Source organism: Quercus robur, chromosome 12 (assembly GCF_932294415.1).
Source record: "Quercus robur chromosome 12, dhQueRobu3.1, whole genome shotgun sequence".
Taxonomy (NCBI): domain Eukaryota; kingdom Viridiplantae; phylum Streptophyta; class Magnoliopsida; order Fagales; family Fagaceae; genus Quercus; species Quercus robur.
Genome location: NC_065545.1, coordinates 43,553,704 through 43,570,448, shown reverse-complemented (window position 1 = coordinate 43,570,448; position 16,745 = coordinate 43,553,704). Strand labels below are relative to the sequence as shown.

The 16,745-nt window shown below is 41.1% G+C and overlaps 1 protein-coding gene across 1 annotated transcript; it reads left to right on the top strand.

Moving 5' to 3' along the window:
- Positions 1-3,666: 3,666 nt before the first annotated feature.
- Positions 3,667-5,706, top strand: LOC126708547 (uncharacterized). Its single transcript, XM_050408330.1, has 3 exons — positions 3,667-4,301; positions 4,497-5,298; positions 5,533-5,706. The coding sequence occupies exons 1-3, from the start codon at positions 3,667-3,669 to the stop codon at positions 5,704-5,706; spliced, it is 1,611 nt and encodes a 536-aa protein (XP_050264287.1).
- Positions 5,707-16,745: the final 11,039 nt, after the last annotated feature.

Genomic DNA, 16,745 nt, shown 5'->3' with positions numbered 1-16,745 from the left:
CTGCAAGAAGACACAAAGTAATGCATTTCATACCAATTAATTTGCTGCATTTTTTTTTAAAGTAATTTGCTGCATAACTTACCAAGTGACAAATACATGTATTTTTAATATATAAAAAAATTATGTGAAAAAAATATATAAGCTAACCCAAACTGCAACCTAATTGACCTGACCCATTATTAACCCCTTAAAATTACTTGTTTTTAATTTGAAGCCTACTTGACCCACCCGTTACCACACTTTTTATTTCATTTTATTGAGAATACTATTGTTTTTTTTTTTTTTTAATTTTTGTAATTTTTTTTTATATAAAAAAAATTCTACTCTAGCTTAATTTAAGTGTATATATGTGTGAACCCTCTTCTAAAGACTTAATTCCTGGCCTATGACCCTCACAACCCACAAGTATTTATACTTGTAGAGTGACCATTGTGCCAAGGTTGCGCAATGGTAGAATACTATTGTTAAAGCTACACATGATGACACAACATTTTTACATACCCACATTTAAATAATAAAAAAAAAAAAAAAAATCTAGCACATATATATAACCCTTAGAAAATGTTACCGCTGATGGGACTAACGAAATCAACTACAGACGAACCTAACGTCACAGACGAAATCATCCTTATGGATGAACTGAAACAAATGCCTCCATCGCTAACGAAGGCATTAGGACCATTCAATACCACCAGTAAAACCTCAGATGGTTACAACAACAGCTATGCAGACCGCTGAAAGCACATTAAGACCCCCTTATTAAGCAGGAGGCGTTACCAAAAAAGGCATTAACGTCCCATTATTAACCACAACGGTCAAAATCCAAGGCAACCTATATATAGGGCTCTCACATCACCAACACGAGGTACTTAGACACTCTCAGATATATTTCTTGCTCTGTGATATTGCATTATTCTTTCATCGGTAACTTTTTGATATTGACTTTGGCATCAGAGACTTTGTGGTAGGTACCACACCGGTGACCACTTTGAGGACACTATCACCCGGGCTGAAGATCGGTTCCATCTGCCATCTCTGTCTGACGAACTTACGCTTCATCAGTTTGGCGTCGTCTGTGGGGAACGACATTTTCATATTCATATTTTAAAACGTAGTTTCCATCAACTTCAACACTCAGATGGAATCCAATCTAGATTCCGCAGCCTTGGCCCAACAAGTTCAAGCTCTTGTAGCCACCATTGAAGAACTCACCAAACAAAATCAGGAAATGAAGCTACGACTTCAACAGGTCCAACAGGCTCAACAGGAGGAGAACCGGTCTAAGGATAACATGGAGGGAGAAGGGGATTGCCATAAGAGGAGTATTCATCAAAGACCAACTACTCCGGACGAGTAGAATTCAGATCTCCTTCGAGAGATGAGGAAGGAGATGGACGAACTGAGGAACGCCATTAAGGAGAAGACGGACCGAACCGTAGACAGAATGGTAAGGGCCACGGATTCGCCTTTCACATTAATACCTTCAAAGTTTCGTTTACCTCAACTTGAGCCGTTCGACGGACTTAGAGACCCTCAGGATCACATTAATACCTTCAAGACAACGCTAGGTCTCCAACAACCACCCGACGAGATACTGTGTCATTCCTTTCCCACCACTCTCAAGGGAGCTGCAAGGGAATGGTTCACAAAGTGGTCGACATCATCCATCGACAACTTCGAGCGGTTGAGCAATGCTTTCTTGCGTCACTTCATAGGAGGGCAGCTTCCAAAGAGGCCATCAGACCACTTACTCACCCTTAAATAGGGGGAAAATGAAACCTTGAGGTCATACGTGAAACATTTTACTCGGGAGACCCTCGAGGTGGACGAAGCTGATGACAAAGTACAGCTGACGACCTTTAAAGCAAGGCTGAGATCCAGAGATCTCGTGGCTTCACTCGTGAAGAATCCTCCAAAGACGATGGCAGAAATGCTCCTAAAAGCATAGAAGTACATGAATGCCGAAGACACTTTAGCAGCCATAAAGGACGTAGAGAAGCCAGGAGACAAAGGAAGAAGGGATGACGAGCGCAGGGGTCAAAAGAAGGAACATCCAAATCGTTGAAATAATGACGAGAACAGAAGAAAAGATTATAAAGGTCCTCGGACGGTAAGATTTACTCCTCTGGTTATGCCTGTTGACAAGATTTTAACGCAGATTAAGGACGAGCACTATCTCAAATGACCAAGACCATTACACTCATCCCTTAACGTTTGTGATAAGAACAAGTACTGCCGATTCCACAAGGATCACGGCCACAACACAGAAGAATGTAGGGACCTAAAGGAGCAAATAGAAGAGCTGATACGGAAAGGAAAATTACAGAAATATGTGAAGAAGGGGGAATATAGTAAGTTCGGAGACGGAAATAAAAGCCAGCATGAGTCCTCTTCCAGGAATGACGATCGCCCATCCCAACCTCCACAGGATGTCATCGGGGAGATAAAGATGATTACCGGAGGGCCCTTCTTAGGAGGGTCATTAAAATCCCTAAAGAAAGCGTATCAGAGGCAGGTGAATAGTGTCTACATGATACCTTCATTCAAGCGACAACGAACAGACCAGGACATGTCCTTCAATGAAATGGATGCCATGAGAGTGAAGCAGCCCTATAATGACCCTTTGGTTATAATGCTGAACATAGAGGGATTCGATACCAAAAGGATCCTCGTGGACAGCGGTAGCTCTGCAAACATCATCTACCTCCCTAATTTCCAGCAGCTGAAGCTAGATCCACGGAGACTGCGCCCATTTGACTCTCCCCTCGTTAGCTTCAGCGGAGACGGGGTATATCCCAGGGGCATAGTGACGTTGACAGTAACAGTGGGGACTTACCCGGTGCAGTTGACCCGTCAATTAGATTTCCTAGTGGTAGATTGCCCCTCATCTTACAATGTCATCATTGGGAGGCCCACGCTTAACAAATGGAAAGCAGTCACGTCCACCTACTGTTTGAAGGTGAAATTCCCAACAGATAACGATGTCAGCGAGGTAAAAGAAGATCAAGTCCTGGCCAGAGAGTGTTATCAAGCTGTCCTAGCTGCAAAGGAGAACTACACATGGATGATTGAAGAGAAGGAAGAAGGCAAAATGGAAGCCTGGAAACAGTGGAACTGGCTGAAGGAGAAGCGAACAAGACGACGAAGATAGGGACGACGCTAAGCCCTGAGATAAGAACAAGACTCATCCAATTCCTCAAAGAAAATCTAGATGTCTTTGCATGGAGCCATAAGGACATGTCAGGCATAGCTCCAGAAGTCATCCAGCATAAGTTGAATGTGAACCTGGAAAGGAAACCCGTCTAGCAAAGACGAAGAATCTTCACCCCAAAACGAGACCAAGCAATCGCCGATGAAGTTACCAAGTTGTTGACAGCAGGTTTCATCCAGGAAGTGCACTATCTTGAATGTCTCGCAAACGTCGTCCTAGTGAAGAAAGCAAATGGAAAATGGAGGATGTGCTTAGACTTCATAGACTTGAACAAGGCATACCCGAAGGACAGTTTCCCCCTACCGAGAATAAACCAGCTAGTGGATTCTACAGCCGGACACAAGTTACTGACGTTCATGGAAGCCTTCTCGGGATATAACCAGATAAGGATGGCTAAAGAAGATTAGGAGAAGACTGCTGTCATCACAAGTCAAGGACTTTACTGTTACAAGGTAATGCCTTTTGGATTAAAGAATGCCAGAGCTTCGTATCAGAGGCTGGTGAACAAAATATTCATTCAACAGATTGGCAGGAACATGGAAGTATACGTGAATGATATGCTCATCAAGAGTAAGGAAGAGCTCACACATCTGGACGACCTAAAAGAGACGTTTGCCACCCTTAAAAAATACCAAATGAGGTTGAATTCTAGTAAGTGTGTTTTTGGTGTAGTTTCAAGGAAATTCTTGGGATTCATGGTGTCCCAAAAAGGAATAGAAGCAAATCCGGAGAAAGTCCAAGCCATAATCAACATAGCATCGCCCAGAACCGTCAAGGAAGTCCAAAAGCTCACAGGAAGGATTGCAGCTTTAAACAAGTTCGTCTCTAGAGCTACGGACAAGTGCGTACCCTTTTTCAATACCTTGAAACAGGCTTTCGCCTGGACCGAAGAATGTGAAGCAGCGTTCCAAGAACTCAAACGTTACCTAAGTATTCCACCCCTCTTAAGCCCGTCCAAAGAAGGGGAAGACCTATATTTGTACCTGGCAGTGTCAGCTCCAGTAGTGAGTGCAGCCTTGATTAGAGAAGAAGGCAAGAAACAGCTCCCAGTTTACTATGTCAGCCAAGCTTTCCAAGGGGCTGAGTCCAGGTATCCACGAATTTTAAAGATCGCGTTTGCGTTAACAGTAGCCTCACACAAGCTAAGGCAATACTTTCAGGCGAATCCCATCCTTGTGATGACGGACCAACCAATCAAGAAATCCATGAACAAACTAGAGGCAGCCGGAAGAATAGTCCAGTGGGCAATTGAACTTAGTCAATTTGACATTTAGTACCATCCCAGAACAGCCATCAAGGCGCAAGCTTTGGCAGACTTCATCGCAAAGTTCATTTTTTCGAACGAGGATAGCCTCACCGACGAAGTCGAGCATTGGACGATACAGACTGATGGTTCGTCAGCCCAAAGGAGGGGGGGAGTAGGAGTCGTCATAACCACCCTCAACGGAAAGATACTCAAGTATGGAGTTCAACTGAAATTTCTGGCTACCAACAACAAAGCTGAATACGAAGGGATACTGACGGGATTAAGGCTCGGAAAGGCGCTTGGAGCTAAGGACCTATTAGTCCAAAATAATTCAAAGCTAGTGATCGGGCAGATCAGGGGGGAGTACGAAGCAAAGGAAGAGAGAATGCAGAAATACCTCAGGCTGACGAAACATCTGACTCAGGAGTTCGATACGGTGGAATTCGTACAGATCCCAAGAAGTCAGAATATGGCGGCAGATGAAGTCTCGAAGCTAGCATCGTCAGAAGAAGGGGAGATTAGCATGGACTTGGCGATGGAAGTCAAGAAGCACCCCAGCATTGAAGAAGTCCCAACATTCATAATCCAGAGCGCAAACAGCTGGATGACACCAATAATATCTTTCCTCCAGGACGGGCACCTCCCTCAGAATACAAAAGAAGCTAAAAAGATCAGGAAGAGGGCGGCCAAATTTACGATCCTTAACGATGCCTTATATAAGAGAGGCTTCTCCATGCCTTACTTGAAGTGTGTCGTCAAAGAAGAAGCAAGATACATACTGGAAGAAATCCATGGAGGAGTTTGCGGCGACCACGCCGGCCTCAGATCCCTGATAAACAAGGTAATACGAATAGGTTATTTCTAGCCTACTATGCAGGTGGACGCTGTTGAAATCGTCACGAAGTGCGACAAGTGCCAGCGATACGAGAATGTACAATGGCTTCCAGCAGAGAGACTGACGACGATAGCCTCCCCGTGGCCATTCGCATAATGGGGAATCGACATCGTCAGTCCACTACCCCAAGGTAAAGGTCAAGTAAAATTCCTATTAGTTACTATTGATTACTGCATAAAGTGGGTTGAGGTAAAGGCTCTAACAACAATCACCAAGACAAGAATTCGCAGCTTTTTGTGGAAGAATATAATCTGCAGGTTCGGGATTCCCTTGACGGTTATATCAAATAATGGGAGGCAGTTCGATAACCAAGGCTTCAGAGACTTCTGTTCAAACCTTGGAATCAAGAACTAGTTCTCGTCCCTAGGGCATCCCCGAGCAAACAGACAGACGGAAGTAACGAATCGGACTCTGCTCAAGATTATCAAAGCAAAGCTAGACGATGCGAAGGGTGCTTGGCTAGAAGAATTACCAAATGTCTTGTGGGCTTTCAGAACCACGACGAGAACCCCAACAGGAGAAACCCCCTTCAGGCTTACCTATGGCACTGAAGCAGTAATCTCGGTTAAAGTAGGAGTAACGAGCATCAGGCAAGAGACATTCAACGAAGAGTGCAATGACGATGAACTGCGACTCAACCTGGACTATTTGGACGAAGTAAGAGACAAAGCTTCCAGCAAAATGACGAAGTACCAGCTGAAGATGGCCGAATACTACAATAAGAAGGTTAAACTCAGACAACTAGACATAAGTGACCTCGTCCTGCGCAAATTCACCACAGCAACTAAAGACCCTACCCAAGGAAAGCTAGGTCCCACATGGGAAGGACCTTACGGAGTCGTTCACTACTCAAGACAAGGTAGTTACCACTTGGAAACCATGGATGGACAGAGACTCCCTCGACCATGGAGCATTGAGCATTTAAAGAAGTACCACCAATAGATGTAACAAACAAATATATTCATTCCTGAAATTAATAAAAGAATTATGAAAGTTCAAAAACGTGTACAAAAACACTTTTGAACGTTTAGACCCCCAAAAACCAATTTAATCAACACATGCAATATGTTAAACAACTAGTGTGCGGAAACTTAACATATGCTATAACATGAAATTGATTAAACAACTATCTAAGCCACAACAAAATAAACCACAGCAGATAATGTAAAGGCAGAGATAGAGAGGAAGGAAGATGCAAACACAGCGATAACACCAGATATGTTATCGAAGAGGAAACCGAAGACCTCGGCGAAAAACCTCTCCGCCGCCCTCCAAGCGGTAATCAATCCACTAGAAAATACAGTTGGGATACAAGGACAGCAATAGACCCTCCAAGCCTAATCTACCCAATGCACCTAAGCCCTCCAAGCTTCTTGCTCCAACGAGGTTGCGCCGAACCTTTTTCTTTTCTAGCTTTCCGGATTCCGCTACTACACCGTAGCATCAACCAATGAATATTGGCTCCTTCCTAACTGCTTCCCAGAACTCCAAACGTCTGTCTCACAGAGATGATAATGGTGAGAACCAGGTTTGGTATAAAGGCCTCTCAAGGATTTGACAATGGAGAGGAAGAGAGTGAGGGATTTTGATGAGACTCTAAGGTAGAGATTGTGGGTAAAACAATCTGGTTTTTCTTTAGGGTTTCTCTCTCAAAATTCTCTCTGGAAGCTCTCTTTCAATCGTGGGTTAAAAGGGTATTTATACTGAAGACGAGTGGAATGCGAAACGTCAGGTTTTTCCAAAACAGGGGTGGCTCGCGGCTTGACCTCGCGGCTTGACTAAGTCGCGAGTTCCAGTCGCGAGTTAACCGTATGGCCAGTTGTCCTGTTTTGTCCTGTAGTGCTCCAGCTAGCATGACTGTTCATCTTCCAGCATGCTTGGCACGTGTGCAGATTCTGGCGGGTTGAAGCCGCGAGTCCAGTCGCGAGTCCCAGCCGCGACTCTCTGTTTTCTTGCACACTCTTGAGCAATCTTCACACTATCTCACTCACTACCCTTACAACAATCCCACCTAAATACAGGGTTACTAAATGCTGAATTACAAGCAAATTTGGCACGGAATAAAGCCAATTAGATGGTTGAATAAATTCAACCTTACAAATTATTCATCTAATGTCTTTATGTAAGCAGGTCTAGTCAACTGTACAACATAAAATGGCTAAGTAACAAGATTCCGCCTTGACGGATGTAAGTTACTGACGAAGCCATAAACATGACAAAATCCCTTGAAAGGGTGTAAGTCAAAAGACTAAGTAACAAGATTCCGCCCTGACGTATGTAAGTTACTAACGAAGCCACAAACATGACAAAATCTCTTGAAAGGGTGTAAGTCAAAAGGCTAAGTAACAAGATTCTGCCTTGACGGATGTAAGTTACTGACGAAGCCACAAACATAACAAAATCCCTTGAATGGGTATAGGTCAAGTAACAAGACTCCGCCTTGACAGATGTAAGCAACTAACACAGGCACAATCCTTTAGTGGGCAAAGTGACAAGATTCTGCCTGACGGATGCAGGTTTCCAAGGAATCCACATTAAAAAATAATAATAAAATAAAAAAAAGGGACAAGAACCTTGCAACAAATCAAAACAAAGTTCAGGCTGTATCCAAGCCCCTCTAAATGATTGTGAGTTGCAGACTAAGTAGCAAATATGTGATGAATGGAGGGGAAAGGTCACAGCTAAAGATTTATGCTAAGTACAAGGTATGGACGAATGTAAAACAGCTCAGGCATTTGATGAACAAGTAAGTATGCAGCAAATTCAATTAAAAGCCCAAAAACTAAGTGCAGTTACAATTGTTGTTATACCCAAAAAAGACCCATAAACGCTGGGCCACAAACATTGTTCTCAAGACGGGATAACAAGTAATTGTTTTGAAATTAGATTTACAAAAAAAAAAAAAAAAAAAAAAAGGCCCAAAACATGACGGGCATCCACAAAAATGAAAAAATTTTCTAAGTAATGAGGTCAGGCATCAGCAGTAGAATCTTCACCAGTTGGAGCGTCAGTAGCGGTCTCAGGGGCATCACCAGTTGGGCAGCTTCGTCTGTCGCCATCTCTTTGTCAACCTCCTCCAGGTCCAAACTCTCCATGTCGACTCCAGTAGGATACTTAACCAGATATCTCCTGAGAAGCTCGAAGCCTTTGAAGTACCAACTAAAAAGTACTGTGTTGTACTCGTCAACTGTCTGGAAGGCCTCAACTGATCTGGTGGCAATTGTTTTAAGCTTTTCCTTGGCAGTAAGAAGCTACTCGTCCTTCTCTAGAGTCAATTTGCGCTTAACTCTGAGGTCGTCATCCAAGGTCTTGACCTTTGCCTTTAAAGAGGTAGCCTCGTCCGTAGAAACAATTATATTATTCTTCAACTTAGAATTGTCCTTCTCCAAGGCCTCCATCCTAGATGTTAAGGATGCCACTTTAGCCTCTTGAGTAAAATACCCAAATGTGATGTGAAGACTTTACCCCAACACCTGGAAAGAAGTTTTAAGTCGTCAGTACCAAAAAAAGAAAAAAAGAAAAAAAACATTAACACCCTACCTATACGAGCCTATGGACGTGATGAGACGCAACCTCGTTAAGAGGCACGTCAGAGAGGGTCCTCAAGTCTGCTGTAGTCACGACCTCATGAGCCCTGTCCACTGCCAATCTCTCGTCATCCCATATAGTGGATGACCGAGAATCAACCTTCTCCTTCTCCTTACCAAATACACGCGGCCTTTTGGAACCTGGGGTAGGGATCTCTTCTACCGATGTGGCTGGAGAAGCCGTCCTCATCGTCTCAGTGACGGAAACTATGGGATTGACGGAGCTAAGGGGAGTGATAGAAGGACCCTTCCCGGTAATGCGCACTGTCTTCTTCCCAATGTTTGACATCGGCTCATCCTTCTTGGACCTCATCTTCAGGTACATATCCTTATTGAACTTGGTCGTCATTTTTGCAAGATTAAAACACTTAAAAGAAAACCCAAGTGTACATAAGAAGAGTCAACACTGACGATGTCAATACTTACTTTTTTTTCCTTCAATACCAATATTACGAAGATCGTAAGGAGACGGGTCAGGTCCAAGGTTGTAAAAGGCAAGGGTTCGGGGATCAACCAGATCGTCCCAACTTTCAATCATCTCTGCGTATCCTATCACGGTTTTAACACGCTCCTTATGACTGCTCTTAAGCTTAGGCCGTCTCTTAACTGTGCCAAACAAAGATAAAGGAGTTAGTAGCGATAAATAGCAAATTTGGCAAAATTGAAACGACGGGGAGAAATACTGACGCACCTAAAGTCGGGGTTCCCCACCAACGAAGCAACCTCGGGATATCGCCCCAATCCCTGCTGGATTGAGTTTTAAAATCATCCCCAGACACAAAGAAAATTCGCAATTTCCAATACCTGCAGGATGAAGGTAAACCCTTGACAATCCTTGTTCTTCTCTCCCAAGGGACTAACTTATAGTATCCATACTCCTTCGACTCTTTCAAACAGTATAGGTAGGTGAGTTCACCTACCTTAATCATGTCTCCGTTAGCAGCCAACCATATTTGCATACAATTGACCACAATTCTCCACGAGTTAGGCATGAACTTCCCGGGAGCAATACCAAAATGGGCCAGAAGTTCCATCAGGAACGGGTGGATGGGGAGCCTAAGCCCGTAGATGAAGGCCGACTCATAAAAACGTACCTCACCTGGAAAAAAATGACAGGCCCTATCCTCGTCATTAGGTCGACGAACATGAACCCGTTCCAAAAATTGAAACCTATCCTTGAATCTACTCACAGTGTCGACATCCAAACCGCACACCTCCCAGAGGGCATAAAAAGCCCTAACCTCTCGAGGGGCAGAGACGACTGTATCTCCCTCCACTGGTTCACCATTAGGCGATAACCCAGTCTCGAGGTCGCTAGAGCTAACCTTAGACATCGTCTCTCTATCTCTAACTAGACCCTCGAACCAATTAAGCGATTGGCGACGCAGAGGCAGCAAGTCGCCCAAAACAACACTCAGACAATTGCCCTCAAAAACAAAATTCTCTAAATGTGGGAAAACACCCAAAGACCCTCCTAGGCGCGCAAAAAGAAAGGAAATTGATGGGAAAGCTATCCTAACCTCAGAACTATTAACCATGGAAATACAGAAAAATGGGCAAAGGGAGACAACACAAGCTAAATCCCCAAGAAAATCGAAGACCAACAAAAAGAAAAGAAGAAGAGAATAAGAGAATCAGAGGCTATATTGCAGTAAGATAAAAAGGAAAGGTAAAAATATGTAAGGGAAAACATACCTTAACAAACAGTGAAGCACCAATGCGTAGCACACCGGTTTGGAGAAGAGTTGCAGAATGAAGGTTCGAAAAAATCGCTCAGAACAGTGATTGGAAGCTTTTTTGTTTTTTGAAACGTACAGGAAATAAGAAGAGGAGAAGTTTTAAAAAATCAAGACTCAAAACGATTGAAAACCAACGGGAAGCCCAATAGTCCCACAAAGCAGAGCATTAACTCCATGTAAAGAGTGTCCACTACACATTTAATACGGCGCGAAGTCCCAAAAGAGTTGCTTACAGGTCTAAAAAAAAAAAAAACCTCTTCACCTCCATGGTCGTCATGACATGTCAAGATGACCACAGAATCCGGGGGTAGCTGATGGGACTGACGAAATCAAATACAGACAAACCTAACGTTACAGAAGAAATCATCCTCATGGACGAACTGAAACAAATGCCTCCATCGTGATGAAGGCATCAGGACCATTCAATACCACAAGTAACACCTCGGACGATTACAACAATAGCTATGCAGACCTTTGAAAGCACATTAAGACCCTCTTATTAAGTAGGAGGCTTTACCAAAAAAGGCATTAACGTCCCATTATTAACCACAACGGTCAGAATCCAAGGCAACCTATATATAAGGCTCTCACATCACCAACACGAGGTACTTAGACACTCTCAGATATATTTCTTGCTCTGTGATATTGCATTATTCTTTCATCGCTAACTTCTTGATATTGACTTTGGCATCGGAGACTTTGTGGCAGGCACCACACCGGTGACCACTTTGAGGACACTATCACCCGGGCTGAAGATCGGTTCCATCTGCCATCTCTGACTAATGAACTTACGCTTCATCAACCTCCAAATGTGTTCCCAACAATTTTGTATCACTGTGTCATGTCTCCGTTTGTGTTTCCTAGCTAACAACCAACTATAAAATTTTTAATGAGTTCTTATGCTTGAAAGAGCACTATTTATTTCTCACACACATAATACACAGTCACAAAAAAACTAGAGAAAACCTGACTTGAAGTCACGGTTTAGAAATCATGACTTCAAGTCATGTTTTTCCTTGCTTTTTGTAGGTGTGTACTACATGTGAGTGTGTCATAGTAATTTCCCAACTTGAAAATGCTAAAGTAGAAATTTTTGAAAATTTTAAGAAAAATCTATATAATTCACTCCATGCTTTATAAACCTAGAACCTTAAAGCTTTTCGGTTAATACTCTATTGCGAAGCTCTACTAAAGCACTAGTTTCTTCAACAAGACTAAACAAAAATTTGAGCAATTATATGAAACCGATTGACCAAATTTGAAGAAAATGACTAAAGTGTCTATTTGGCATTAGTTTAAAAGCTTAGCTTTTAGCTTTTAACTTTTATGCACAATTTAAAAAAAAAAAAAAAAAAAAAAAAAAAAAAAAAAAAAAAACCTAGATAAGCTATTCCCAAACGGGTACTAAGAGCCTATTTAACATTAACTTTAGCTTTTAGCTTTTAGTTTTTATGTATAACTTTTTAAAACCTCACTTTTCCCACTTTTTCTCACTTTTTCAACTTTTTTAAGATAAAAGTTTATTTTAGTACACTTTCAGCAAAAATCTAGCTAAATAAATTGTTCCCAAATAGACATTAAATCTAGTAGTTAAGATTAAACTTTAAAAAGTAACCATCCTATATTATAGTTTGTTCTTATTTCAATTAATGTAGGTTTCATTTAGGATCCGCTTATTTTGCTGAAACATAAAACTTTTTGCTGAAGGTACCACAGATAAAGGTAAAAGTTAATTGAAATAGTACAGTGGGACCCATGATTAGTACCAAAAAGTGCAGTAAAACCCATGAATAGTAGCAAAAATAAGTTGAATAGTAAAATAAGTTGGCAAAAATAATTTTTGCTAAACGGACACATTGACACTTCGGTGGCAGATTGTGTAAATGAATATTTGTCTATAATGCTAGTTTCTCAAAAAAATTATATATATATATATATATATATATTTGTCTTTAATGCTAAATGGTATCGTACATAAACCGAATTCAAAATACAATCACAAATTTTAGGGTAAAATTTGCACTTTAGATGAAGTCCCTAGTTCCATTAACATCCACCTTTGCTCTTTCACTCCCAAACACAAAGTCAAGGTTGTAAAGCGTTGGGACCATTGAGACAAAGAACAAGAAAACCAACATTGGCCCAAAGATCCAAAGGAGAAGGAGAAGGGGAAGTGCTACATAGAATAGCCTGTTGCCCACAGTATTTAAGACAGAACCCTTCTCTAAAAGCTTAGACACATATTCTGGCGTCACCATGGACAATGGGTCCTATGGGGTGTGTAGACACTTGATTTTGCACCAATGATTTAATCAAGGAAGATGACTAGCGTGACTATCCATGTACCCCAAAAATCATGATTGCATTACATGCATTAATTCATTCATTGTATATCATAAAAATGATCTTGAGATTCTAATGGTTGTGATGGTATGTCCGGTTTCCAAATCGAACCGTCGGATTGAAAGATATCACGTGATCAAGTTTGCACAATCAATATGCATTGTGTCTAGGTAGAGTCGACCACGCATGATTAATTTAAATTAATTCTGATTGGTTAAAAAATTAAAATTAGTTAAATAATTTTGTGGTTGGTTGATAATTAGTGTCCACAATAGGATTGCTTGCATAGGATTAAAGGGGATAATTGGATATTAATAAAATTGTGGATAATCTGAACTTTATCAAGATTTATTTTAGAATATTTACCTACAAGATAATTGTTCCTGAAAAGACCTGAATTATCTAGAAAAGAGATAAAAATCTTAGAATACGAATTGAAAACATGTCTAAGTGCAAGGATTGGCTTAAGGAAACCTAAAAATGGATGCCAATAAGGTACACCATTTTTTACTTTTTCGCAGAAAGACGCGTAGTTTAGCCATCAGGTGTGTTCTCACCTGTTCATTTTCTCCAACGGTTGCCAACCGTTTCTTTTCTTCTTCTTCATTCTCTTCATCTCCCTCACTTCTTCACATCCTTCACAACTTCTCTCTCTTTTCTCTCTACAAAAACCTCCCCCCCCCCCCCCTCTTTCTTTTCCTTACACCTTATGATTCTCTCAAACTCTCTCATTTTCTCTCTCTCTCTCAACATCTTCTTCAATGACACCCAAGGCCAAGAAATCCTCTTACGTCCTATCTTCTAGTGCCTTCCATCTCACCTATTGGAGTGGAGCCACAAGGTTGGGAGTAGGAGTGTGTAGCTAACCCGCCAACCTGCCAAAACTGAGCCGACCCAACCCAACCCAACCCGCCAGGTTGAATCGATTTTTAGGACTTGGTGGGTTGGGTTGGGTTACAAAATTATTTTTAATAGCGGGCCGGATTGGGTTCGGGTCATAAAATTCCAAACCTGACCCGACCCACCTATATATTTAATATATATAATATTATATAATTATTAAATTTTTTAAAATAACAAGCTCTTCCTATCTTAAATAAAAGCCAATTTGTTCACACAAACCCTAGTAAATTACTCTTATTGTTTAGTCGTTGTCCGACCTATGTAGGTTGGGTTGGGTTGGACTTATGTGATCGGTTGGCCACCATGGTGGGTTGGGTCAAAAAATTCCCTTAACCTGAACCAACCCAACCCATGCACACCCCTAGTTGGGGGGACTTCCACCATTGACATACCAGCCACAGAATCACATTATCCTAGGTGAATTTGTAAGTGTTTTTTTTTTAATTTTTTTCTCATTTTCAAGTTTCCCTCTGATCTTTGGTTTAAATGTGTTTTTTAACTATGTGAATGCTTGGGTTTTGCTGAGGGATGGGTTTAGATGAAAACCTAATGTCTTAGGAGGGGTAGGAACATGTCTAGGATTGATTTTGGATGATGCTTCTTTGAAAATGTGGAAGAACTACTATTATCTGTGTTCTTGCGCGTGTGGCCTTGGGCCTGCGTACGTAGCTTGTATTTATGCGTACGCAGCTCTGTTCTTGTGTACACAAGTATGTTCTTAAGGTTCTACATACTTGGGAATGGACCTGCGTACGCGGGGTCTTGCCTGCATGCGTGGACTTTGACCTGTGTACGTGAGATGCCTTGCAAAAGCTCTACTCTACCCATTTTTACTTCTTTTTCAACCGTTTCACTTCCATATGCAATTCTAACACCCTTTTTTGTCATTTTTGCATCTAAAAATCACTGTATCATTCTTTTTATCTTCATTCTTGCATCAAAACACCATATCCTTAAATTTCACTTGAATCATGAATCTAATGTCATCTTTCTTTCTGTAGTCATCATCCCTTTATGATGGTAGGGGAAGCACCGATAAGGTCCCATACCTTTCATATCATTGAACGGGAGACGACGGTGACTCACTGTTAGGATATATGTGGGAATTATTAGAGACATACATGATGTAAATTGGCTAATCCTTTAACAAAACGCACTTTACTTGTAATTTGGTAGACCTAGGATGGGTTTAGTACTTAAAGAAACAAGTGTTCAAGTTTAGCATTGAAGCCATGCAAGTCTGACCAAGAAACAAGTAAAGAAGTGTTGTTTATTAAAGCTCGACAATAATCTCGATAGAATCCTTTCTATCGAGGTTTAATGTTGAAGCTCGACAGAAGATGTATCTATTGAGAATTACGAAAATAGAATTTTCAGCTCTAATTTCATGCATATCCATGAGTATTTGTGTAGGGTTTCTTTTCTCACAACCCTAGACATATATAAGGATTTTTTTAAGGGCTGTCACACGACGATGCAAAGTGATACAAAGATTGTTGCAATTGTTGTTACACGCATATTGTGACCGAAGACATTCTTGCCCTAGTTCATCATATTCTTCGTAAAAGTTACTACATCTTTGCGCCAAGGGTTTTGTTACCAAAGAGCTTCTTGATCTTCATTGTTGGATAAACTGAACAACTTTGCAGCCAACATCTTCCTCAAGTTGGTGTGTTATTCACGTACTACGTGGGATCCGTACATCATTGGTTATTCAAGTACTAGGAGCAGTGCATTGAAAGGAGAGATTGCTACTACATTACAAGTCTAATTCGGTATTGGAGTAAGGGTTTAACTGTAGGTTGGTATTAGGTATTGAAATTTCTTTTACTTGTAACCACTTATTTTAATAATAGTGGATTCTAGGGCGTAGTGACCTTAAATTCACCTGGTGCGATTTTGCCTCGGTGGTTTTCCCCGTTCATAAACAAATCACCTGTGTCAAATTTAGTTTTCACTACATTTAACTTAGTTGGTAATTTGTTTGTGTTACCACGCTACTGCATGTCAAATTGACTTAATTAATTCACTTAGATAATTAATTAATTAATGGCGAAAAACACATTTTGGTCCCTACATTTTCAGCCGATTTTCGTTTTAGTCCCTAAGTTTTTTTTTTACCGCTTTTAGTCCCTCTCCTGAAAAACGCTTCCATTTTAGTCCCTGCCATTACATCAGAAACGAATATTGTAGACGTGGCAAACGGCAAAGTTAAATAATAATAAACTAATGTCCATGTGGCCTAAATTAATAATAAAAAATATTTTTTAATTCCACATCAGCATCTAAATTAAAAAAATTAATTTATTAATTTTAACTAAATAAAAAAAATTAAAAACAGAATTAAAAACTAAAAATCTTATGAATTGAGATCTAAGTGTGCCTTGAACAAGAACAACAAGAACACAAACCCAGATCCAAGAACACAAACCCAGAAATTATTTAAAAAAAAAACAAAAAACTAATCAAAGCCAGAAATTCCAATCTCAAAGCCAACCCACAACCACCAAAATAAAACCCACAACAACCCAGGCCAAGAAAATCAACCCACAACCACAAACCCACTAATCATTGGGTTGTTGATAATACAAAATAAGAAGCTATTTCTAACATTTAAAGTTACGATCTATGGATGAGAGAGAGAGAGAGAGAGAAGAGAGAGGACCTGATGAGAGAGAGGGCCAGAGGAGGCGAGTTCTTCGCGGACGAGATCGCCGGTGGCGATGTGGGGGACGCCGAGGAGGGAAGAGAGGCGGCTGGCGTAGGTGCCTTTGCCGACGCCGGGGCAGCCAAGGAAAACCCACTGGACATTTCTGTCCTT

Coding starts and splice junctions, on each gene's coding strand:
- LOC126708547 (XM_050408330.1), top strand. CDS start 3,667: ATGCCTTTTGGATTAAAGAATGCCAGAGCTTCGTATCAGAGGCTGGTG. Junction 4,302..4,496: donor TTCCAAGGGGCTGAGTCCAG/GTATCCACGAAT, acceptor GTACCATCCCAG/AACAGCCATCAAGGCGCAAG. Junction 5,299..5,532: donor TCAGATCCCTGATAAACAAG/GTAATACGAATA, acceptor TACTGCATAAAG/TGGGTTGAGGTAAAGGCTCT.